The sequence below is a fragment of the Misgurnus anguillicaudatus genome, chromosome 10 (genome assembly GCF_027580225.2).
Source record: "Misgurnus anguillicaudatus chromosome 10, ASM2758022v2, whole genome shotgun sequence".
Classification (NCBI taxonomy): domain Eukaryota; kingdom Metazoa; phylum Chordata; class Actinopteri; order Cypriniformes; family Cobitidae; genus Misgurnus; species Misgurnus anguillicaudatus.
In genome coordinates, this window is record NC_073346.2 from 37,949,455 (window position 1) to 37,973,911 (window position 24,457).

At 36.6% G+C, this 24,457-nt stretch overlaps 2 protein-coding genes across 2 annotated transcripts; one reads left to right on the forward strand and one right to left on the reverse strand.

Moving 5' to 3' along the window:
• Window positions 1-492: 492 nt before the first annotated feature.
• On the reverse strand, window positions 493-10,848 carry notchl (notch receptor, like). Its single transcript, XM_073872545.1, has 11 exons — window positions 10,612-10,848; window positions 8,304-8,448; window positions 6,902-7,234; window positions 6,520-6,746; window positions 5,875-6,187; window positions 5,638-5,780; window positions 4,909-4,967; window positions 2,247-2,381; window positions 1,629-1,721; window positions 1,208-1,542; window positions 493-1,099 (listed from the first exon to the last, which is right to left on the reverse strand). The coding sequence occupies exons 1-11, from the start codon at window positions 10,730-10,732 to the stop codon at window positions 586-588; spliced, it is 2,418 nt and encodes an 805-aa protein (XP_073728646.1). The 5' UTR covers window positions 10,733-10,848; the 3' UTR covers window positions 493-585.
• Window positions 10,849-13,140: 2,292 nt separating this feature from the next.
• tap1 (transporter 1, ATP-binding cassette, sub-family B (MDR/TAP)) lies at window positions 13,141-24,403 on the forward strand. The gene is made up of 13 exons (XM_055211354.2): window positions 13,141-13,313; window positions 13,840-14,174; window positions 14,324-14,519; window positions 16,667-16,781; window positions 16,949-17,079; window positions 17,460-17,665; window positions 19,971-20,168; window positions 20,785-20,913; window positions 21,018-21,206; window positions 22,416-22,589; window positions 22,736-22,895; window positions 23,069-23,205; window positions 23,429-24,403. Exons 2-13 carry the CDS (start codon window positions 13,848-13,850, stop codon window positions 23,636-23,638), a joined length of 2,172 nt encoding a protein of 723 aa, XP_055067329.2. The 5' UTR covers window positions 13,141-13,313; window positions 13,840-13,847; the 3' UTR covers window positions 23,639-24,403.
• Window positions 24,404-24,457: the final 54 nt, after the last annotated feature.

The window sequence follows — 24,457 nt, forward strand, 5'->3', positions numbered from 1 at the left end:
ATTAACAGATTTTACATTTTTACAGCCATTTGATTTAGTTGCTTTTTTGTCCACGCACAACCCGAAAGGGTAGTAAATTTGCCCACAATATATTTTTTTTACATTTCAAAGCATTTTCTTAAAATGTGTGTCAATATAATATCTGTCACCAAAAATCATTCCATTTGGTGAAACACAGAGAAAGTTGTGGCCAAATTAAGACAAAAAATGTCCCCAACAACCCATAATTGTTAAAAAACCATCATTTTGACCCATACAATGTATTGTTGGCTATTGCTACAAATACACCTGTGCGACTTATGACTGGTTTTGTAGTCCAGGGTCACATATTTGATTTACACTTTCAGGTTCTTTTAAAGCTTGAACCTGTGGACACCATCCACTCCATAGACACCAGAAAAACCCCAAAACAACACACTTAAAATAAAAATAATAATTCTGCGTTTGGGTTCTGAAAAACAAAGAAATGACAAAGTTTTTGGGTGAACTATCCCTTAAGTAATATTTTTACACATTCAGGCCAAGCCTTGTAAACATGTAAGCATTGCATTATCAGTTGTAACAAAAGTTTACATGAGGTTTCTTTCACATCGTAGTTTGAATAGAGATGCTGGGCTCATTGTTGATTCTCTCATTCTGGATTTTGGAATTACAGTTCCTTGAGTTTTCTCTAGTAGGTTCTGTCTGCGCTGAACTCGGGACTGTTGTTTTACTCTCTGATTGTTGGGGCGCTTCTTTTGGTTGGGACACGATCACTATTTCAACATGCTCATTGGCTGCTTTCTCTGCCGGTGTGGCAGCGGACAGCTCTGATTGGTTGCCGCCTGTGCGACGGTTCAGCGCATGCTGGGTACAGGAGAACGAGCGTTGCCGAGGTGCCGGTTGAGGGGACAGGAAGTGAGGTGTTGCGGCTCTGATAATTTCCTGGGTCAACTCTCTTTCTTCGTCCTCTGCCTCTGATGTCACTTCCTGAAGAGTGCTGATTGGTCGAGATGGGTGACCAAGAATCCTGGGGCTCACCAAAGCTGTTGTTGATTGGTTGGGTGCTGGACGCCAGTTTTGTGGGGAGGCGCATTGTGCCCTTCCCATCTGCCAATCACTGCGGAAATAAAAATTAAAAAGTAAATAAATATTAGCAAAAGTATACTATTGATAGGCAGTAAAAGTATATGCATTTAAAAAGTGAAGTGATATAAAGATTACGTACTCGGGTGGAGGTGTTGACATCCCTCTGTGACCTATGACCCCTGAAAAAGAGGCGCTTCTTCCAGGGAGACATGGAGGCGAAGCTACCCAAGGTGAATACACGTAAGTACGATCGTCCCAGAGCACCTCGGTGGTTGGATCAAGAGGAACCGGCCCCCTTTGAACTCTGTGAGCCAATAAGAGCTCAAGGACCTGATGATGTAATCCCTCACGAGCCACATCCAGTGGCCGCCGCCCTTTGCAGTCATTTAACTCCTGATTGGCCCCGTTGAGGAGGAGGAATCGTGCGGTATCGTAGCAGCCGTGGAGGGCCGAGAGAAACAAAGGTGTTTCACCCTATTGGGTGAATTTTTTTTTTAATTAATCAATGGTGAATTGTGATTATTTTAGATCTTAAATAAGAAACATGTAGACTTATTTACCTTATGATCCTGCAGGTCCAGAGCAGCGCCGTACCGTATGAGAGTCCGAGTCAATGGCAGGTGATTTACTGAGCATGCCCAGTGAAGGGCAGATCTCCCTGGATGAAGAGAATGAAAGAGAGAAGGAGCAAGAAGGAATTGATACGGTTAAAGAGTGATCGGAAAATAGCAGAGATAGCCGATTATGAGTGATTGTTATGAGGGGATAACAGGAAGCCAAATAGATTATGATCACGAAAAGATAAAATTGATGAGAGCAAAACACAAGCATGAAAGGTTAATCCATTAAGTCTGTTCTGAATCAGATGTGTTTATGAGAGGATCTGCAGCGAGGTGAGGAGAGGACAGCCAGACATCATATATGACAGTGGGCAGCAGTGGGGAGTTTCAGAAGAACAAGAAGGGAAGATGACAAAGAGAAGACACATTACTCCCCAACTGCAAAACAAACTTAAATCGAAACTAAAATCTAGTCCTCTGCACTGCATTACTGTGCACTGCTTTTAAAACTAAGTAATAAATGTCCAGACCAGATGGGATATCATGCTTAAGGCAATAGGTGATCCTAAAATGAAAATTTTGGGGTGAACTAGTCCTTTAATTGGTTTTTAAAAAGACTCTCCCTGTGTGGTCAGTGTTGTTGACTGGTACTCCGGCTCTCAGGAGCTCCAGAACCACTCGGTCAAGCCCACTCCTCACAGCTCGGATCAGCACAACGGAGCCATCCGGACCACACCACTGCACAGGAGCGGTCTGAGACATCACGGGTGACAAATATTACATCCATTTGGGTTTTTTCATTATGTGTAATTATTGCAATTTCTTTTAAATCAACGATAGACTAATATATATAAATCAGCATTCCTGCATTGTTTTGGCACCAATTGTGGGTGTAACTAGTTACTAAGTAATTAGTTACTGTAATTTAATTACTTTTTCCTTGAAAAAGTAAAGTAACACCACTGTTTTTTCAATATTTTACTATGTTCTTACCTCAACTTAAATTAATACATACCTATCTTTTTTCAATGCGTGCACTTAATCTTTGTACAGTGCCTTGTGAATGTGTTAGCATTTAGCCTAGCCCCATTCATTCCTATGGCTCCAAACAGGGATGAATTTAGAAGACACCAAACACTTCCATGTTTTCCCTATTTAAAGACTGTTACATGAGGAGTTACACGAGTAAGTATGGTGGCACAAAATAATACTTTTGTTTGGATCCATAGGAATAAATGGGGCTAGGCTAAATGCTAACACATTCACGAGGCGCTGACAAAGATTAAAACTGCACGCATTGAAGTTGAGGTACGAACATAGTAAAATATTGTAAAATGGAGGTGTTTTCCTTTAACATCAAAATGTAAAGTCTAAAATTAAAATGCATGTTTTTATGTATCCTTCTCACTTTAAATAATTTCCATGACTTATCTCACGGAAAGTTGTGTTATAGTAATGAACAAATTTGTTGTCCATGGCCCGAAATTCAGCTTTTTTTGTGCCTTGAGCATGAATGTCTTTTTCGTGTCACTCGCACAAATTTCTATAAATAGTTTTCGTGACTTTCTTTTTCGTCTCATTTTTTTTCCTCATTATTTTTTCATATTTTCTTACCATTGTCGCTTGGGGTTAGGGTTAGAATCACTTTAGGTTACATTTTTAGACATCCTAACCCAAACCTCAACTCTAATCCCAACTCCAGGCGAGAATAGTTTTAAAAGATGAAGAAAAACACGTAAATAACCAAGACATAAAAGTACATCCTAACCCAAACCCCAAATCTAATCCCAACCCTAAGTGACAATTATTTAAAAATAGGAAGAAAAAAAAAAGAGAAAAAAATACATAAAATGACACGAAAAAGAAAGTCGTGCCACGGACACAAAAAACCCTTTATAGAAATTCGTGACATGAAAAAGACATTCATGCTCAAGGCACGAAAGAAAGCTGAATTTTGTGCCATGGACACGAATAAATTATTACAATTTTTCACACGACTTGCTATGAGATCATGTTGATTATATTGTGAGTTAATAAGAATAATGGTAACACTTTGTGTAATTTCCAATTCATATTTACTGGTTGGTTATTAGCATTAATATGAGATATTGGCTTTTTATTACTTAAAATGCACATATTACGCCTGATTCTGAAACTTAACAACTACTTTACTAAGTATTAATAAGCATTAATTAGGACAAATGTCATGAGTTTGATACTAGGGATCAAATACAGCTTGAATGCACTGAAAGTTGCTCTGGATAAAAGCAGTGCTCGAATTATGTCAAAGATTATGGGATCCCCTAGCTAAGCCTCATAAGCCCTCCTGGCCAAGACCCTCCACCCCTTATAACGTCACCAAGATTTCACAAATTAAGATGTGATCCTGGATCAAAGAAATCCCAAATTACCCTTAACTTAAACCCTAACCATATTTTACCCCTCAAAATAGTGAAATAATAGTATGAGCAGAAATTTTTAAAAGTCCGTAACCCAGTGGTTCTCAAACTTTTTCGGCGTGCATGCCCACCCTTTCGTGGCCGCCCCCCAAAGAAAATGTATGACATAATCTAAAACTTACATTTGAATGAAACAAAAACATATTTAAGATACAATGTAGTGATGTTGGTTAATAACCTTATTTTTTTAGGTTTAATTACACAGAATTTATGATAAATTAATGTATTTATAAAATGTCATAAAACTAGTGACCCCCAACACAATCTCGCACTGCCCTAACCCAATCCTAAATCTAATCTGTCAATTCCTCCAGAAAACAGCGTGAGGCGCACTTAAAATTTTTAATTTATTTCAGACAGAAATCTTTTGGATTAGTTTATTGGGAAATTGGGACAAATATGAACAGTATTCCTTTGTGGCAGCGCAGTATGAGAATTTTAAATTCATGTAGTATTTTAATAATAAAAAAACAGGCGACCCCCTAATTTATATTTTTGTGCTTTATAGGGGTTCCACCCCAGCCCCCCCTCAATTCGAACACAGGATAAAAGCGTCTGTCAAATACATAAAATGTAAATGTATAAAAGAAAACTAAAAATTAAATCTAAATGATATGTGTAAATAAGTCTATAAATTATAATTATTCAACTTACAGTACATATGTGGTTTTAAATTCATCTTTTGGATATTATTGATGTCAACATAATTTTTGCAACCACATATTTGCACATTATTTATATAAAATAATAATTATATATTTAGATAATAATACTATTATAATTTAGATACAAATGGGAAAATTCAGGAAAAAGAAATTTACATTTCTTGGTGGTCTTGGAGGTATAGGAACAGCATTCCTTTCCCATCCTCTAGGGGGAGCTAGATTCAGAAAAAATGTTAAAAGCAGACAATTAAAGGCGGGGTCTCTCAAAGCCAATGTTGATATTTGAAGTCACCTAAACAAACACGCCCCTAACCCAATAGAATCTGGACTATCTTTTGATAGACCCCAGACAACGATGTCGTTTAGTAGACACGCCCCTTGCTGCTGATTGGCTACAAGTGTGTTTTGGTACTCGGCCCGACTCCCAAAGTCTTTTTTCAAAAATCATGCACCCCGCCTTTAGGAGTTAAAGTACAGTGGATGTGGCCTAGCTGTGATACTATCTACCTTTATTAATATGATAGATTCCTGTTAAAGCATCCCACATAATAAAACATTAAAACAAGTATGCATCTAGCAAACTAAAGCATGCTATTTTGGTTGATTTCTGGTGGACGTGTGCATCTATGCATGTTTTCTGGCCTATTTATAGCCACAAGGTGTTTTTGAAGATAATGTGTGAAGAAATACATACTTAAGAAACTTTAAAGGAGTCATATCAAAGCAAATAATATGCAGCAAAGCAGTTTCTAATAACTTAATTTTATGATTTAGGAGTGAGTCTAATACTGAAAGAAATATTTCACCAAAGTACATACTTCATGCACAGTGTGCGCTATAACCATGCAAATGGTTAAGCAGGTTCCTCATAAGTAGAGATCTCACCCAGCATACGGGGTTGATGGTGGTTGACCTGAAAGTGTTTGTGGTCCGGTGATCTGTGGTCACAGATTGTCTTGTTGATGTCTTCCATGGAGCTCTGGGTCATGTCTGTGTCACTTCCGATGTCCAGTTCCTTCCTGAGAGGCCTATAATCAGAATACAGGACACGGTCAATTCCTTCCCCATTAAAACCGTTTCCTCACTTTTCAACTCAAGCTGTTCGTGGCCTTTCAAACTCACCGCATGCGAATCGAATCCTCACCGAGCGGTTCCTTGCGTCTTTTCCCCGAATCCTTTCCTTTCTTCTTTTTCTTCAGAATGTCTTTGTCTCTTCCCGATCTCCCTCTTTTCTCCTGCTGGTCCGAGCGTCGAGCCCAGGCCTTGCTGACGTTATTGCCGTCCGTCACCGTGGACCTGTGTTGTACGTGCTCACCTCCATCTCTCCTGTGTCTTCTTCTTTTTAACCACAGGAGCAGCACCACAATAATCACGGCCACCGCCACGGCAAGTCCGGTCGCCACACCGACCACAGGCCACATCCAGGTTGGAGAGGCTTTATTAACATAATAATCAGATATGACATCTAAATAATGCATACGAGAAATACACATTTTACATTATTATAGTCATCATGGAGAATGGAAATCGTGATAATGCAGAAACTGTTTTGTGGTCCCTTCCTGTTTGCATCAGTGACTCTGTTTATCACATTAACACACGGATGTTCGTCTTTTTAAACAGTTTATTGTTTAACCCTTTAAACCCCAACTTTGTGTTTTTGTGTTATGTCTTTAAAATAAATGGCAGTGTTATTTAGTGCAAGTACAACAACAGTTTTGCGGTCTTTCTGCATTTATGTTTGGGCAAAAAACAATGACAACACACCATTGCGCTCCTCTTTTGGAAGTTTCACCTCCTCTCTGGCTCCAATTTCCTCATCCACCCCACGTACGCTGATTACAGACTCCTTGATCTCAGGGATCATGGGAAATAAAAGATGGTTTTGTGCCATTACAGTCCTCAGGAAATGTGCTGCTTCAACAGCGTACTGGAAACAGGAGGAAGGAAAACGGGAACATGGCCTGTTATCCAACTGCAGGAATAACACTGACCTGTAGGACAGAAAGTAGAGATGGATTCAGATTATGCAATCCATGCACGACATCTACTTTAATACATACCAGCCAATAGTGAAGGTACAATCATGTATCTCATTATAGGAGAATTGTACAGCTTCCAATGAATGGATAATGAAAACATTGCTTACCCATCACTTTCATAAGACGACGTCTGAGCGTACAGGTCAGCCAGCTGTCGAGTGTCCATTGAAAGAAGGTCATTGCTGAGATGGAAAGGTGCCATGCCTCTGAATTTGACGCTGGTCTGGATGACCGTACTTACAGCCCATAATAAAGAGCTGTTTTGGAAATTACCCCTCTGGTATGGAAATCTAGTGTGCAGTATGAGGCTGCCTTTGGCCCAGATGGGTTTCTGGCTTCTGTAGCAGTCTGAACCATCCCATCCACAGGGGGCAGTGTTACAACCCTGCTCACAGTGATTGTTGTCGTAGTGATCTCGGCAATACTGAATATACCCTGCACTATGAGAGCAAAAAAAATCAAATTCTGCAATATTGCAATTCAACCTTGAGGCATGTACAATGCGTTAGAAATATTTAGGCGTGTAAAACGATTAATCGCGATTAATCGTTTGCAGAATAAGTTTTTGTTTACATCATATATGTGTGTTTAGTGTGTATAATAATTATGTGTATACACACACATGCATGTATAATTTTAAGCGGAAAAAACTATTTATATATGAAGTATTTACAATTATAATATAAATTCGTATATATGAAGAGCTTGGTTCCAAAACGAGATAACTCCGTTTTTAAACATTTTCAAAAATCTCATTTTTTGATTGTCCATTCCAATTAATATCAATGAAACTGCAGCTGAAAATACAGCTAAGTAGCACAATAAAACACAATAAAAACATGGTAACGTAATAATAAACATGTTTTGATAATTATTATACACAGTATACTTACATATATGATGTAAACAAAAACGTTTATTCTGCATACGATTAGTCGCGATTAATCATTTTTAGCCCTAGAAATATTCTTCTGTTACAATAAATTTATAATGTACATTGACTGTGCTTGTGAAAACCCACACTGTAAAAAATATTTTGCCTCTTAAATGTTTTTGTTCAATCAACTCGGATTTACAACTCATTTTTAACTTACTATTATTTATCTTGAGATGAGTTGCTACAACTTATAAAATTAAGTTGACTTATTTCAATTATATTTTGTAAGTTATAACAACTCATTGCTTGTCAAGATTAATAATAGTAAGTTGATGAAATCTGAATTGATTGAACAAAAACATTTAAGGCAACAAAAATAATTTTTACATTGCAGCTAAATTAACTTTTTGTAACATTTTTGTTATTGTTTTCTAAATAAAGCCATCCTACATAATGAGAAGAATATATTCATATCTTTAATATTGACTAAGTCATGTCAAAGATTGATGTGAAATCAAACTTTGATGCTTCTCGTCTCATCATTAGATTATGAGACTTTATTCTGGTTTTCAATGGCATCATATATTATCTATATATTATAGTCATATGCATGTGGTATGATGATTTCTTACGTGCATGTGCCTTTGTCTTTAAGGCAGTCAAATCCATCTCTCAAACATGCAGAACTTGAACAATCCTGGTCACACACTCCATTCGCAAACTTGGACTGACAGGTTTTGCCTGTGATACAGCTGCTGTATGGATCACTTAGAGAGGCTTTTCAGAAAAAGCAATGAGAAACATATTAACACACTAAACAAATGTGACAAAACCTGACAAAATCACTTCATGGTCAGTTTATAGGCATTTAAACAAAATAAAGAATACCAATTATAATCTACAATAAAAAAAATTTGTTGGTTCAACTTAAAAAAGTAACCTGGTTGCTTTAAAATGATGTTAACTAAGATTTTTAAGTTGAATCAATCGGGTAACTTACTTTTTATGTTGAACCAACTTTTTTACCGTGCATAAAGGTTTTTGTTTAATGTATAAATATAACCTGGACACATTTTTTCAGTGATAACAAGACAGAATACAAACACCACACAGACAGAAAATATTAACCGTGCCGTACACTGAACATCTGTAAAAACAGGGAAAATAGGAAAATGTTTGACTTAGTTGTTTTATCTGTGTTTTGACTTTTGCACTGCATAGCACTGTGAATGGCAAAAAAAAAAAATTCTTTCTATAAAGAATCATGATCACACCAACAGGTATCGACAGGTATCATTTTATTGTACACAGTTTTTAAATTAGCCTAGTGATGTTCCCATACAGAATTTTTTAAAATATATTTCCAAATATACAAAAAATGGCCAAAATATACATATTTGCTGAAATATATTTTGGAATATGTTTACAAAAATATATTTCTCACTATATATTTTTGGCCATTTTTTGTAGATTTTTAAATATTAAAAAAAAATTGTTAAAACATTAAGGGGCAGTTTCCCGGACAGGGATTAGACTAGTCCTAGACTAAAATAAATGTAAGAGTTGTCCAAACTGAAAACAACTTGCACTGACATATCTTAAAATACATCACTGCCTTTTGTTTTGCCTCAAAATGCACGCCAGTTATGTTTTTAGTAAAGCATGTTTGTTAAAACTAGTTATATTTTATAATTAAACTAAGGCCTAGTCCTGGCTTAAGCTAATCACTGTCTGGGAAACCACCCCTCCATCAATCCAAGGAAACATATTTACTTTACATTGGAAGAAAAGCTTTATGTAACGAACCTGTAAACATAACAAATTTTAAAAAGGTTAAAGTTAAATATAGTTTCAACATCAAAAATATACTTTAAAATAAATTAACTAGCTTTTAGCATATATTTAAAATATTTTTTTGGGAAAGAATACATTTTTGCCATATGGGATTTAAAATTAGAAATGTATTTGCTTGCTCTTGAAATACATTTTGAAATATATGTTGATATATAAAGGTTAAAACTATTTCCAAATTCAAAAAAATTATTAAATTAAGCATTACTTTCTACAAAATATATTAAGCATATGTTTAAATATATTTTTGTTAGACTCTCATAAATTTCTATTGTTTTCAATGATCTGAGTGGTACTTTAATGTTAAGTTTGTTTCTTTTAGTTATTTAAAGCTCTTAAAACTTAACATGAGGTGTAAGTCAACAGTATATTTAAACAGGCTGTGCTCTGAGCCAATCAACAGCTTCATTCAGCCTAAATTCTAGGAGAAACGGGAACCTAGGCCATGACACAAACAGGAAGTTGCCCGAAGAGACGAACAGCAACAGGAAATGGGGCAGAATGGGAGTGGATGAAGGTTGAAGGGCTTAACCGTAGCAATGAGAGATGTAATGAAGAGAGACAATAGGTTTTGCAGGTGTGTGACACAAAACGGGTAAATCATCAACGACAAGCAAAACCACCAAAAATAAACAATAATGAAATGTAACAGGATCCAACTTTTTACTAAATTATAAATTTTTTACTTTTTCTAGGTCACAACTGAAATGTAAGTAAATTTGTGACTAACAAAAGGTCCTTGATTTCACACAACATTCTCACATTTTGCACAGACGCCAGCAAGACTGCTATGCTATCTTTAAAGCAAAAATCATCTAAATATAAAAAAAAATATTCTTACATCTAATTCTGACCACCTCGAAAAATAATAGCAAACTTTTAAACCAGCCGCACAATTTAGATTTTCTGTAGCACAAACATTAGGTTGAGTTTAAATAAAGTATGAAAAGTCATATTCTCAACAATTTATCTCTTTGTTCATTTATGGTTAAAATAATTGAAACATCTGTCATCGTATCATCCAATCATATGTGTCCATCCATTAATTCATTCATTTTCTTAGAGCGCATGAAACTGAATTTGACTCACCTTGAGTTAATCTGCTGAGAGACCAGATGAGAAAAGTTAATCTCACAGTCAGGTGCATTGTAAAACACTCAAATAAACGAAAGCTTGTTTCTCTTCTTTTGATATTACACAGCACCGCCATCCTCTCAAATATGATGCCTTCTCATCTGTTTCTGGTTTAGTTTTCCCCAGATGAACACAGCGTTATCAGTTCAAAAATACTGTGTGACCCATGTAAACGTTTATGTCTACACCCTCAATGGCTCCCTCCCCAAATTTGTCCCTCATTCTTTTTCAGAAGCACTGCGGATATCTGGACGACTTCCTGCCACTGTGTGGAAAAGAATAGGAGCAAATATGTATGCGTGTGTGGGAATATGAAAGGTCATTAATATCGCAGGAGTTTGACCTATTCAAGACTGTTTATGAATTTTGGTGCTGCGTGAATTGTGTTGAAGGACATTTGACAAGACAATTGAACAATGCCATACAAAAAATACTTTCCCTTCCTTGAGTTCAAACTAGATGTTTAATATTTATACACATGTTATAAGTTGTTTTTCTTATTGCAATAAAATTTTTACTTACAAAAACATTATTGAAAGCATCTCCTGTTTCTAAAACAACATCATTTGTTTATTAGTAAATTCCTGACACTAGAGAAGTTGGTTATATGCTGGGGTGCTCAGAGTGGGGGTACACAAATATATTTAAACTAAAATAACATTCAACACTACACTCATTTACTATAATTGCTGTACATTCTCACACACTAGCACCACACTATGGACACCACACTATGGACAAAATGTGCTTGTTTTTTATGTATTTATTTATTTATAAAGCAAATTTCATGCAACACAGGGTTGACCCAAAGTGCAAAACAGTAAAAAACTACATCTGTACAGTAATAAAAAAAACATTGGGACACAAAATTATAGTACATCAGAAAAAAATTTGCAATCAATCCCACAATCCACCTTGAGAGAGTTATGCTTGGCTTTTGTATAAAAGAAAAGACTCAAACCAGTGAAAACACTTGTTAATAAAATTTTATAAAACTCTGAAAACTTACTTGTGAGCAGATAATGATGAGCAACTTACATTTTTTATGTGCTTACATGAAGAAAAATACAACCATGTAGAAAACAACGTAACTCTCTCAAACAACAATGCAAAGCCATGCGAGTCACTTCATGTGCACCCTTCTTATTAATAAATTAATCAGTTTTATTCTAAAATAATTCTATTATTTTGTGAAATAATTTAAAGGGCATCTATTTCATTGCTAAAAAAACTTTATTTTGTGCATTTGATATAATACACTGAATTCGTGTGGTTTAAAAAATATATTATTTTCCACATACCGTACATTTTTGTGGCTCCAGATATCTCTGTCTTCCTGAATTGCACTGTTTTTGTACAAAGCTCATCGACTTGAAACGCGCTGTATCCCTGATTGGCCAGCTAATCTCTACGCTATGATTGGCCTGAATACCTCTGACGTCAGCCATAAATGTGACGCTCCTTACCATGTTTAAAAGATTTGCTCACAATGCAATGCTAACAGGAGTTAACTTACATGATGTGAGTCAAAAGCGGGAGGAATTATGATAATGTCAGTCTTTACTACCTCACCAATCCCAAGAAGTAAGGTGTTAACTACAATCTGTGTGTTTGTTGTAGTCTAAGAAAAGAGATTTATGTTGGAGACGATAACTCACATCATTGTTTACTTTGGGGTTTGTACCTTATATTGTTAACATGAACTAATAAACTTACACACCAAAGGAAAATCGTGAATCGGACGATAGGTGCTCTTTAAATGTCAAATGTGTTGCATGGTTTATTAATAAACTATCTATAAAATTGTACAATACACTCTTAAACTGTCTGGGTTATATTTGACCCATGTTAAATAATGGACAGAACACACCACTGGATTAAAATTGACCCAACTGCTGGGTTATGTAAATAAATAATTGACAACGGGCGAGATCATCTAGTTAGTGTTTAGGGAAACTGTACTGTAAAAGTATTGAAACACTGCTTTAAAGTAACTTGTCACATACTCTACATAGTTAGGTAGTTCATGCATGGACTAATCAACAGAATCAGTGTCTATATATAACTTGTTTTTGCATAAACATGCACTATGCAAACCCATCGCGTTTAACAGCCACATTATGGATGAATCTGCATTGACAACAACACATTAAAGGCAGTTCGCGGTTTGTTAGGTGTTGGATAAAGTTTACTACACAATAGTAGCCTGGCTCGTTTTTTAATAACTTCCCCTAAAAATACGAATTAAATGAAAAATAATCCGCCACAACGCACTTGCCCAAATTGATTTTCAGATGTGGTAATAATATACAATCTTATATTCTTTAAACGTCTTAACAGAATCCGTCTGTTTCTTTTGCTGCGGCTCTGACAGTTACTTCCGGGGACTTTTAAGAGTCCGCTTTCAACCAATAGGCATGAAGTATTCCTGGAACGTCCCGTTGCGTAATTAATATTCATGAGTTATGCCTTAACGGGATTTCCCTTCACTTTTTACTTTCGGTTTCTGGTGGCGATCTAGATTTTGTGTGTAGCGTGAAACAGGCTCGCACTTTCTGTCCGTTTGTCCTGTTTTTAAGCTAGTATGCATTAAACTGATATTGCGTCGACGCTGAAATCTTCAGATTTGATTATTACATCATTAGGTGCAACGCAAGGTAATTTATTGTTTACTTTTTTAAACGCCATATTGATGCTTTAGTGAATCGCTTAGCCTCAATACCCATACAGTTATTAAATCTTACGTGTGCTTTCACAGCTTTTAAAAAAATAATTTTACGCAAACGCATTTATAGTAAAGCATCAAGTGCTAAGCAAAAAGTTAAAGCAGATTTGAGAATGAAAGTGAAAGTAATTTTCTTATCAGAATCATACATGTTTACCGTGGTATGAGAAAGTACCTTATTGTGTGTGTGTGTGTTTCGGTTTTTGTAAGTATATATGTATGATTATATGAGTACATTTTTTGGTCCTAATACCATGATGGTATTCATGTTTTGGACATCGTCAAGTCAGTTTATCATGGTACTTTTGTAAGAACTTTGTTTAGATTAGATTCAACTTTGTTATCAAGTACAGGTTCAATGTACTGCAGTTAGCCTTTAATCAGAAGTGCTAAAAGTGTTTTGTAAAAGAACACAAGTGAAATATGTGTTTGTTTGTTTGTTTGTTTGTTTGTCACAGCGCTGGAGATGAAGGATAAGATGACTGTCCCTCTGTTCGCTGTGTTGGCATTATGTGTGGATGTGTGTGCCGTCATGTTGATCGGTGCTATCCAGCTATCCCCTTCCTTCATCAATAACACCTTCATCACGCTTTGGGCTGGAGGTTTGACAAGAACCTTCCTTCTCCTCGTCCTCATCTTCACCTCTTCTGGTAGCCCAGCGTGGATGAAAGGTTTCGATGGGGTGCTGACCGCCGCAGGTCACGGTCTTCTGTACCCGGTGTACATCACGTTCCTCTGGGCATGTGGCAGGCCTACTGTGGAGCTGGTGTGGGGTTGGCACACCTTACAAGGGGTATGATGTCTGTATGCTTTAACACATTTAAATTGAATTCATTCACTGTCCAGCATGTTGCTTAGCTTCATGTCATGTCTCCTTTGATAAAATTCGGGAAGAGAGTTTTTATGACTGACGTTTTTTATTGAAATGTGATTATATTTTAGATCCTGCAGGGATACGGCGTGTTGGCTTTGTCTCTGCTGCTGTGGAAACGCTACGTGCCCAATCTCCTACCGACAACCAAAAAGCAGAAGACAGAGAAGAAGGGAAAGGCCTCGCTGAAAAGACTTCTGGGATACATGAAGCCCTTCACGGACCGCTTTGCACTCGTCTTCTTTTTTGTGGTTGTTTCTTCATTAGGTGAAATGTGTTTTTGGTGTTTTTTCCTTCATATAAAATAAATGTTTTTCAAATGTAATCCAAAAACGATTTCCTTGAAATCCTGTCAGCAGTGTTAGTGAAAGAAAGGTAATGTAATGTTACTTTCATTTTCATTTTCAAGTTTGCTCAGTGCATAAAATCTTGGCCATGTTTGCAAGAACAGCCTGTTGTTTTGTTTAGATATTTATTTGAGCCTTTTTATGTTTAAATTGCAGAATAATGTGCGTTAATAAGGACAGATTTAGTTTATTTGTCTGTAAGGAAAGTTTATTTGACCCTTGTTGGCAAAATGAGTCGCAGTGTGCTCTGTCTAATTTTAAGCTAGAGAGGCAAAATAAATAATAAATGTAGATTTTGATCGAAATTGAGGTTTCATAAAAATAAGTAAAGTATGTTAATGAGACACTCCCCTTTTTTGAAAATATGCTAATTTTCCAGCTCCCCTAGAGTAAAACATTTGATTCTTACTTTTTGTAATCCATTCAGCTGATCTCCGGGTCTGGCGGTATCACTTTTAGCATAGCTTAGCATAATCCATTGAATCTGATTAGACCATTAGCATCACGCCTAAAAAAATAACCAAAGAGTTTGGATATTTTTACTATTTAAAACTTGCCCCCTCTGTAGTTACATCGTGTACTAAGACCGACGGAAAATTAAAAGTTGCGATTTTCTAAGCAGATATGGCTAGGACTATGCTCTAATTCTGGCATAATAATTAAGGACTTTGCTGCCTTAACATAGCTGCAGGGGGCGCAATGATATTACACAGTGCCCGAAAATAGTCCCCTGCCATTGAAAGTTACTAAGGGGACTATTTTCGGTTGCTGCGTAATATAATTGCGTATTATCTTTTGTCTCAAAACTGACTTTGCTGACTCTATAAACTTCAAAATGATTTTTTGGAATCTGACAAATAATGACAGAGCTACATGTGCTAGAAGTTTTTTAACAAAGAAGGTCAAAATATAAATATCCCGGGACCACACATACTGATAAAATATGCACCTTGAATGCGTTCACACCAAAAGCGAATAATAGAGCATCTGGCGCGAATGATTTCAATGTTAAGTCATTGTAAAGACGCACCTCTGGACGTCTCGTGGCGCTAATGAGGCATTTAGTGCGGTGCGCTAGACACAAATCTACCTAATTCACATGCCTAGTTAGCGCGAATGACGCAAATTGACACACAAATGACGCAAATTGAGCATTGCCACAGGAAACGCAAGAGTTAAAAAATCTGAACTTTGGTGGAAAATTGCACCACGTTAACCAATCAGGAGCTTGCTCTTGTAGTGACGTGATTACAGGAAGCGAGCGGAGTCACAGAAGCCCCTCCCATTACGCAAATTTCCACGTGAATGACTAGAATTTCACGAGCGAATGAAGCGATTAAACTCAAAATGTTCAACTAGTGCGAATAGCACGTTTTTGCAGCCGTTTGGGGTGAATCCAGTATAAGTCTCTTTGGATAAAAACATCTCTAAATGCAAAAATGTAAATGTTTTAAATGTATTAAAACACGTTTTTTGTAAACCAGTCCTTCTAGAAGAACGCAGAGTTTATTTGTGATTGTTGCGGGCAAAAATCCTTGAACTTGCGGCACGTTTTCTTAAAAAATGCGATGGAATATGCAGGATATTTATGCAATTTTATGCGATTAAAAATTGCGGTAAATTGCCAAAATTGCGGGAACTTGCAAAAACTGTGTGAACTTGCAAGAACTGTTTGCAGTATTTGCAGCTTTCATTGATGTCACGTCGCGTAATTACGTAATTTCCTAACATTCCACTGACAACAGGGGACATGTCTGCGCATGTGTGAATTAAATGCAACATTTTACAACTTTCTACAACTTTTGACAACTTTTACAAAGATATATATGACTTTTTGCTACGAAAATGCGGGGATTATGAAACCATGCAAGCCCGCATATTTTGCGAGCAGAAATCTGCAATTTATGCGTCAAAAGTGCGGCGTATTTAAAATATGCGGCCCCCGCATAAATATGGGGACTTTGGTTGATTATGTGTTGAATCATGTGATCGCATAATCGCGTTTTTCTGGAGTGACTGGTAAACTAGCATATGTACTAGTATCTCCTCTCTCTGTTTGTCTCCCAGGTGAAATGGCGATTCCTCATTACACCGGTAAAATGACCGACTGGATCATGAATGATGATGAACCTGAGGCTTTTAACCAAGCTATTACTGTAATGACCCTCATGACCGTTATGAGGTGAGACCAGAAGATTTATATTTTCACATATTTCTGACAGAAAGGTTACTCCAAACATGAGATATACTCAGCTCAATTGATCACTTTGCAATCAAAGCATCACATGATTGTAAGATTTAAATGATTGTTCTTCACAAATCTAAGGACTTCCTATATGTTTTCTGTAGTGCTGTGTGTGAATTTGTATGTGATCTCATTTACAACATCACCATGAGCCGAATCCACACGTCCATTCAAGGACTCGTCTTCCAGTCAGTCCTGAAACAGGAGATCGGATTCTTCGATAAATCCACAACAGGTAAAACTTTAACAAACATGTAATGGACTTCAGAGGTATAAAGTTACTACAGTGATATTTTATGATTTAAGCTAAAAAATTGAGGATGAAGACTTTTGTGTCTTTTAGTTATGTGTGTTAGCTACCATGCTAGTAAGCTCCCAAACATTGATATTCGTTTTAAAAGATGCACTGTACACATTTAATAGTTTCTCTTTTTTAGGAATATGAACCAAAAATATTGATGACTGATCCAGCACTCCCTTATTTTGTCCTATAAAATGTTACGAAATGCAGCTGAAAAAAGGAGATTAAATAACTTCCTGGTTTTACAGTGTTATCAGCAATACCTAACAATAATGTCCTAATATTGTTGTAACTGTTACTATTCTCTTTTTTAGGGGACATTGTGTCTCGTATCACCACCGACACGAACACCATGAGTGAAGCGTTGAGCGAGAAGCTGAGCCTGCTGATGTGGTATTGCATGCGTGTCGTCTTTCTGTTCGGCTCAATGCTGCTGCTCTCCCCTAAACTGTCCATCTTCACTGCCCTCGGTCTACCCATCATCTGGATCATTCCAGAGTTTTCTGGCAAGTTCTACCAGGTAAATCAAAACCAGTTGTTAATCTTTATGTCATCTAGTGCTTTGTATGTTAATATCTTAACCCCTTAACTGTCACCTACCCCCCTTTTTGAATGGGGGGGTTTAAAAAGGTAAATGCACCTTTAAATAAATATAGCTATGGCATTCTTTGGTCTAGAAGCCAAATCTTGGTCTATTTTTAACTCTTTCACCGCCAGCATTAAAAAAAAAAAGTTGCCAGCCAGCGCCAGCGTTTTTCATTATTTTCACCAAAGTTTAATGCCTTCCAGAAAATGTTCTTCTTCAAATATATAAACACACAATATACCAAATGAAAGAACAGACCCTCTGCTTTCAAAAAAAAAAAAAAAAAACGTTTCATCCTACCTTGAGTCGTTCTTTTGTAATCAGCTTTTCAAAATGGGTAGGTTTCTGCAAAAAAACCACATTTTGAGCAAAAAGCTGAGATAATTCAATTTTTGTGACGGACTTCTCATAGAGATTCCATTCAGAGCGATCTTTAAAACAGACACGGACATGCAGCAGCTTGCCAGAGGGCAATACTTCCGGGTTTAAAAAGTTGGGGAAGGGCGGCACCTAGTGGATAATAGCGGTATTGCGGAAAGACGGAAATACTCGTCATTGGCGGGGAAGCGTTTTCTCTTGATTGACGAGATATCTCGTCAATGGCGGGGAAAGAGTTAAAGAAGGAACAAACACAGTTTTTCCACTGAAGGGTCTGGAGTAAAAAATTGTTATAGCAGTTAATATAAGTTTATTTTAATAAATAAAAATTATGCAATCAGGTATAAATTTTTTTTTTTTTACAAAGTATAAACCAAAATGCTAAAAACATTAACCCATAAGTCTCAACTAGTTCTGATCCTAATTTCAAGTTCAAATGACAGAAATTAGGTTTTTGTGACAGTTTTTGTGATTTTACCAACGAAGGCCACTAGGTGGCAACGGTTTGTGCCTACTATTTTTACAAATTATCACAAATTAATAAATTACTGTCACTGCATTGTTATTACTGCAAAAAGGTTTTGAAATATGAAAAGCTTTCCAATGATTTATAGTTTGTCAAGATTTTTTTTAGAGCAAGATTATGAGACAACAAAACATAACACAAAAAATTGACATTAACATTGCAAATTACAAATATTTGTCAAGATTTATAACAGGATGTTAGTGTTATAAACATGTAATACCAATATTATTTTAGGTTTATAATGGGATATTAATTGTTATAAATATGTAAAAATTGGGCCCACATTTTGGCCCGTGACGTTTTAAAAAATTCCTCTCCCTATTTATGCAAAAAAATAAAAAACTAGACACTTAGAGCTTTCCAAACCATGTATAGTTTGTCAATAATATTTTAGTTTTGGAGTAGGATATTAAGGGGTGCTTTTCTTGACAGGGATTAGCTTAAGCCAAGACTAGGCCTTAGTTTAATTAGGAAATATAACTAGTTTTAACAAACACGCCTAACTAAAAACATTACTTGTGTGCATTTTGAGGCAAACAAAGGGCACCGATGTCTTTAAAGGTATGTCAGTGCAAGCTGTTTTTAGTTTGGACAGCTCTTACATTTATTTTAGTCTAGGACTAGTCTAATCCCTGTCCGGGAAACCACCCCAAACAGTTTAATAGTTAAGTAAACACATTTAGGCCCACCCGTGGGCCGGTGACAGCTAAGGGGGTGCAGGAATAATATACTTTTCCTCTTATACTTGACTTATTATGTAAATCCAAGTTTGCTGTCAGTTTTTTTTGCAAAGCTACTCTTCATTTTGACAGGATCACAAAAGACCCCTGAAATGTGCCGCTCAATAGACCCTTTTACAGCTCACGTGATCAAATAGCCTGCACGCATTTAAGCAACAGAAGTGGTGTTATTCCCCATTAGTTCTAACGTGTTAGCAACTCAGAAAGTTTATTAAAACTGTTTCCCAGCATCAAAATGTCTGGTTGTTGCGTTTGTTTGCACTAATATAATATACTAATGTATGTATCTGGCCACTTTATTTTTGGCCATCTGCTAACGTCTTCTATCCACTCCACTATAGTACACGGATCTGGTAGCTGTGTTGAAAATGTTCACTGTTGATTTTTACCATACTTCTGTTGCCTAAATGCGTGTGCATACGCTGCCACGTCATCATTGTGTACAAACAGTAAAATGGTCTATATACCTGCAATGAGATGTGCAGATGACAATAAAAGCGAAATACCACCCCTTTAAAATTTGCCGGTTTATCCTCTTGTTTATCAAGATATAATCAGCAGATAAATCCATTACAAGTTCTTCTTTTTTCCACAGAAACTTTCTAAACAAGTTCAGGAATCTCTAGCCAAGGCCAATGATGTTGCCATGGAAACGTTCTCATCCATGAAGACAGTGAGGAGCTTTGCCAATGAGGATGGAGAAACCGAGAGATACAGGAAATGTTTGGAGGAGACCTACGCGCTAAACAAAGTGGAAGCCGCCGCTTATGCTGCCTCTACCTGGACCAATAGCGTAAGTCAGGGATTTCCAAAATGTGTTTCATGACCCTATAGTAGGATCGCGCAGTCACTTGGCTGTTGCGGTGAATGCAAAAAAACAGTTTCAACAAATTACGACAAGCAATGACAGTGGTACAACTATTTTGATATTGCAATCAAAATCTGTTTAATACGGCAAGGAAAATAAAAGTTGCTCTGTTATAAAAGAGAACAAATGTGTTTTTCTTCCACTTTAAAATGTTTTCAGACTTCCTGGTTGGAGCAAAACTAACCACTAAAGTTGCTCCAAGAACAGCAAACTACCATAATCTCACTATTTTTGCATTATGCATACTGTGCATGCCTGAAATACAGGGGCTGTTACTACATTTGCCAAAATGTGCAATATGCAACCAAATCGCACTGCATAATACTGTATCTCACAATGTAGCATGATTAACCCGAGCTTATTTGTTCAATGCGACTGCAATGTACTACCTAGTATTTAGTAAGTAGTAAGCTAATCATCCATTTTGAACCTAGACATGCTGGTTTCAAAAAAATATTTAATTTGCATTACTATTTTAATCTGAAAGTATGCATAAAAATATGCATTGCATTTCTAATCTATCTCACGCATCTTTTTTCAGATGTCCAGTCTAGCTTTAAAAGTCAGCATACTTTACTACGGAGGACGACTTGTGACAGGAAATGGTGTCAGCAGTGGTGACTTGGTGTCCTTTGTGTTATATGAGCTGCAGTTCACTTCAGCTGTGGAGGTAATGCTTCACATACTTATTGGTCATGATAAGAATGAGGGATTAGACCCTAACCCTAAATCCTTCATCCTGAACGTTTTAAACACATACTACTTCCTTCACAGGTGCTGATGATGTACTGGCCGCAAATCCAGAAGGCGGTTGGTGGTTCAGAGAAGATATTTGAGTATGTGGAACGAAAGCCTGATGTCCCTGCTGATGGATCTTTAGCTCCTGAAAACCTTGATGGACGCGTGCAATTCAAAAACATCACCTTTGCCTATCCAAAGCGCCCAGACACGGACGTACTAAAGGTATGGATTTGAAAAACAGGAAATGTCCAGCATATTTGCTAGTTTAGCAAATCATGAAACGTACATGTCTAGATACCTCAGAGTTCAGGGGTCTCATTTATAAAGCGTGTGTACGCACAAAACGGGGCTGGAAACGTTGAAAGGTTGTGATCTACAGGCTTCCCACAGGTCCTTGAAATCCTTAAAAGTTTGTGAATCTGGGGAAAAATGTAAGGCCCTGTTAAGTTTTTGAAAATATACATACATGGATACAGGTCATTGAAAGTGCTTGAATCTATTTCATGCAAGAAAAAAATCCATGTTATTCCCTGTGTAGTGTAGGATAATATCATAAAAATTCTAGACTTTTTAAGCACACATGCTAAACTGTTCGCTTTAAATGCTTATATCTTCTGTATGCGAATGTTGATTCATAACAAAGTGTGCTTTTTTGCACAGTTGTGTTTGACACATGAAAACATCTCGGGTTACGTATGTAACTGTTGTCCTTTAAGAAGGGAATGAGACGCTGCGTCGCCCTTGCCATACTTCCTGCGTCCCTGTAACGCCGTCTTTGGCAATATTTCAGATAGCGATATACTTCCTGGCTCCCGCGTCACCCTGTCTTTGTCGTTAAGCCTCACCATTGGTTGAATTTGATATACACATTCAGACACACTTACCCCTGGAGGCGTCCCCAAAGTGTCACCGCAGTGATGCAGCGCTAGTTCCCTCGAAAGAGAACTGTAACAATGTATCTTTAAAGGTAACACGATGTAACCTTGCTCTCACTTGAAATGTGTCCCCACATTTTTTGAGGGTATTGGACCTGGAAAGTCCTTGAAAGGTCCTTGAATTTGAAGTTAACAACGGTGTGGGAACCCTGGTTCTATATAATGACAAACTTGACGGGAGAATGGGCTTGCAAGGTCGGATCTAAGGATGATTTATGTACGCACACTTGCGGGTGATCTGTGATTTATAAAGGGAACATTGCTTTGTTTTATAAGTCTTAATATTTTTTTTGGCGTATCCCATTTTTGCATACGTAGACTTTTAGGAAAGATCCTACGCACAGTTTTATAAATTGAGACTCCAGCTCTTTTAGTTTAAGTTACCAAGCAATAACAAGAAAAATGTAGTAATGGCATAATAATGTATGAAATGTTAAAATGATCTTGCTAGTTAGTGTTTATATCACCATGTATTTTTACTGGGTTTTTTTTTTAGGACGTTTCTCTCGAGCTGAAGGAAGGTAAGATTACTGCTCTTGTGGGACCGTCAGGTTCTGGTAAAACCACGATTGTGAGTTTGCTGGAGAGATTTTACCAGCCTAAAAATGGGGAGATTTTATTGGATCAGAAGGGTCTGCAGTTCTACAAGGACCAGTATTTGCACGAGAAGGTAATTTAATGTTATTTTATGGTTTTGAAAAATGATTGCAAATGTACTTTACATTTTTCATGTGGTTCAGCTAAAACTCTTTATCTAAGTAAATCTAAATAACTATTACTAGATTTCTGACTTTGTTTAATTTGTACTCTTTTCAGATTAGCGTAGTTTCACAGGAGCCGGTACTGTTCGCTCGATCAGTGCGTGAAAACATCAAATATGGCAAAGAAAACGCCTCTGATGAAGAAATGTACGAAGCCGCCAGGAAAGCCAACGCGCATGAATTTATTTCTAACTTACCTAAAGGATATGACACAGGTGAGCTGATAGAAAAGCTTTACATACTGAAGCATAGAAAGCAAATCTAATGTTGTAAAATTATGTATTACTCATTATTAGATTATAAAGTGTGATTTGTATCCAGAAATTCACCATTATTATTATTGTAAAGGGGTTTAGAAAGTAACATGGGTTGTGTTTTTGTTTCGCAGATGCAGGAGAGAAGGGTGGTCAGGTCTCTGGTGGTCAGAAACAGCGTATCGCCATCGCCAGAGCTCTGATTCGACAGCCACAGATTCTGGTACTCGATGATGCTACAAGCTCATTGGACACAGAGAGCGAATACAATGTAAGTGTATTCACACTTATTTTGTAAATGATATTAAAATCAATGTTATATGATTACTGTCAGTTATTATTGTCATTTCCTAGCATGCAATTATCATACAAAAAACACAGCTGTTGACCAATCAAAATCAAGGACTGAAACTAGTGCAGGGTATACGCAGAGTATACCCACTTCTATATTTAATAAAAACGTTGTCTATAAACAAAACCTTTATTTTGTGCAGGTGTATAACACTCTGAAAAATGACCCGAAGAAATGCACGGTTCTGCTCATCACTCACAGACTGAGCGGGGTGGAGAACGCAGATCACATCATCTTCCTCAAAGATGGGGAAGTGGCCGAACAGGGAAACCATGAACAACTACTGGCCAAAAATGGACTCTATGCAGAGTTTGTGAAACAACAGAATACGGCTATTCATCGCAATACATAAGATAACGCAGACGCCAACCACTGATGTAGACCTGCTCCTCAGCACGCTTCCATGTGATATCAGCACAATACAATTTATAGATGCTTGCTTTATTTCTACATTAATACATATTTTTCATCTGCCCAATTGTGTAAATGCTAGTGTTTTTAAATTAGGTGTAAATATCAGAAATCACATGGGCGGGGCTTTATTTATGTTTATTTCTTATTATGGTCACGGTCTGACTTTTTGTCTGTTGTTGTCAACTTTAAGTATTGTAAATAAATAGAAAATTCTTTATAATTTTTATTCATAAGTCATAAGAAAATATATATTATTTGATATAATGAAAATGTATTGTATTAAATCAGAGTATCTATGCATTTAAATGTATTAAGTAATACATTTAATACAAGTTATAATTTGATCATGTTTGTTAATGACTTAATAAAAGCAACAGAATGTGTTACCAATTAAGATTTTTAACATATTCTGTAACTTTTGTGAACTGTTTGTTGAACTAGTCCATTCTTCTCTATTTAAATCTGACTCTGTGCATTTCTGAATCCCCTGAAATTTTGCATAATTACTATAAAATTCATATTTGCATTGCAACATGCATACAAACAAAATAAAACAGGCTGTGATTTTCAGATCTGTAGACAGATTTTCACGTTCTAACATAATTATAAGGACTTAAGGTTTCGTTTATACTTTTTGCTTTTTATAACAAATAAAACTTATAACCCTTTATTGTTTTCATGAAATAAAATGTCTTTCAATTGATTTCAAGACGAGTCAATACATCATTAAAATTAAATATCCTTTCAAAACCCTCAC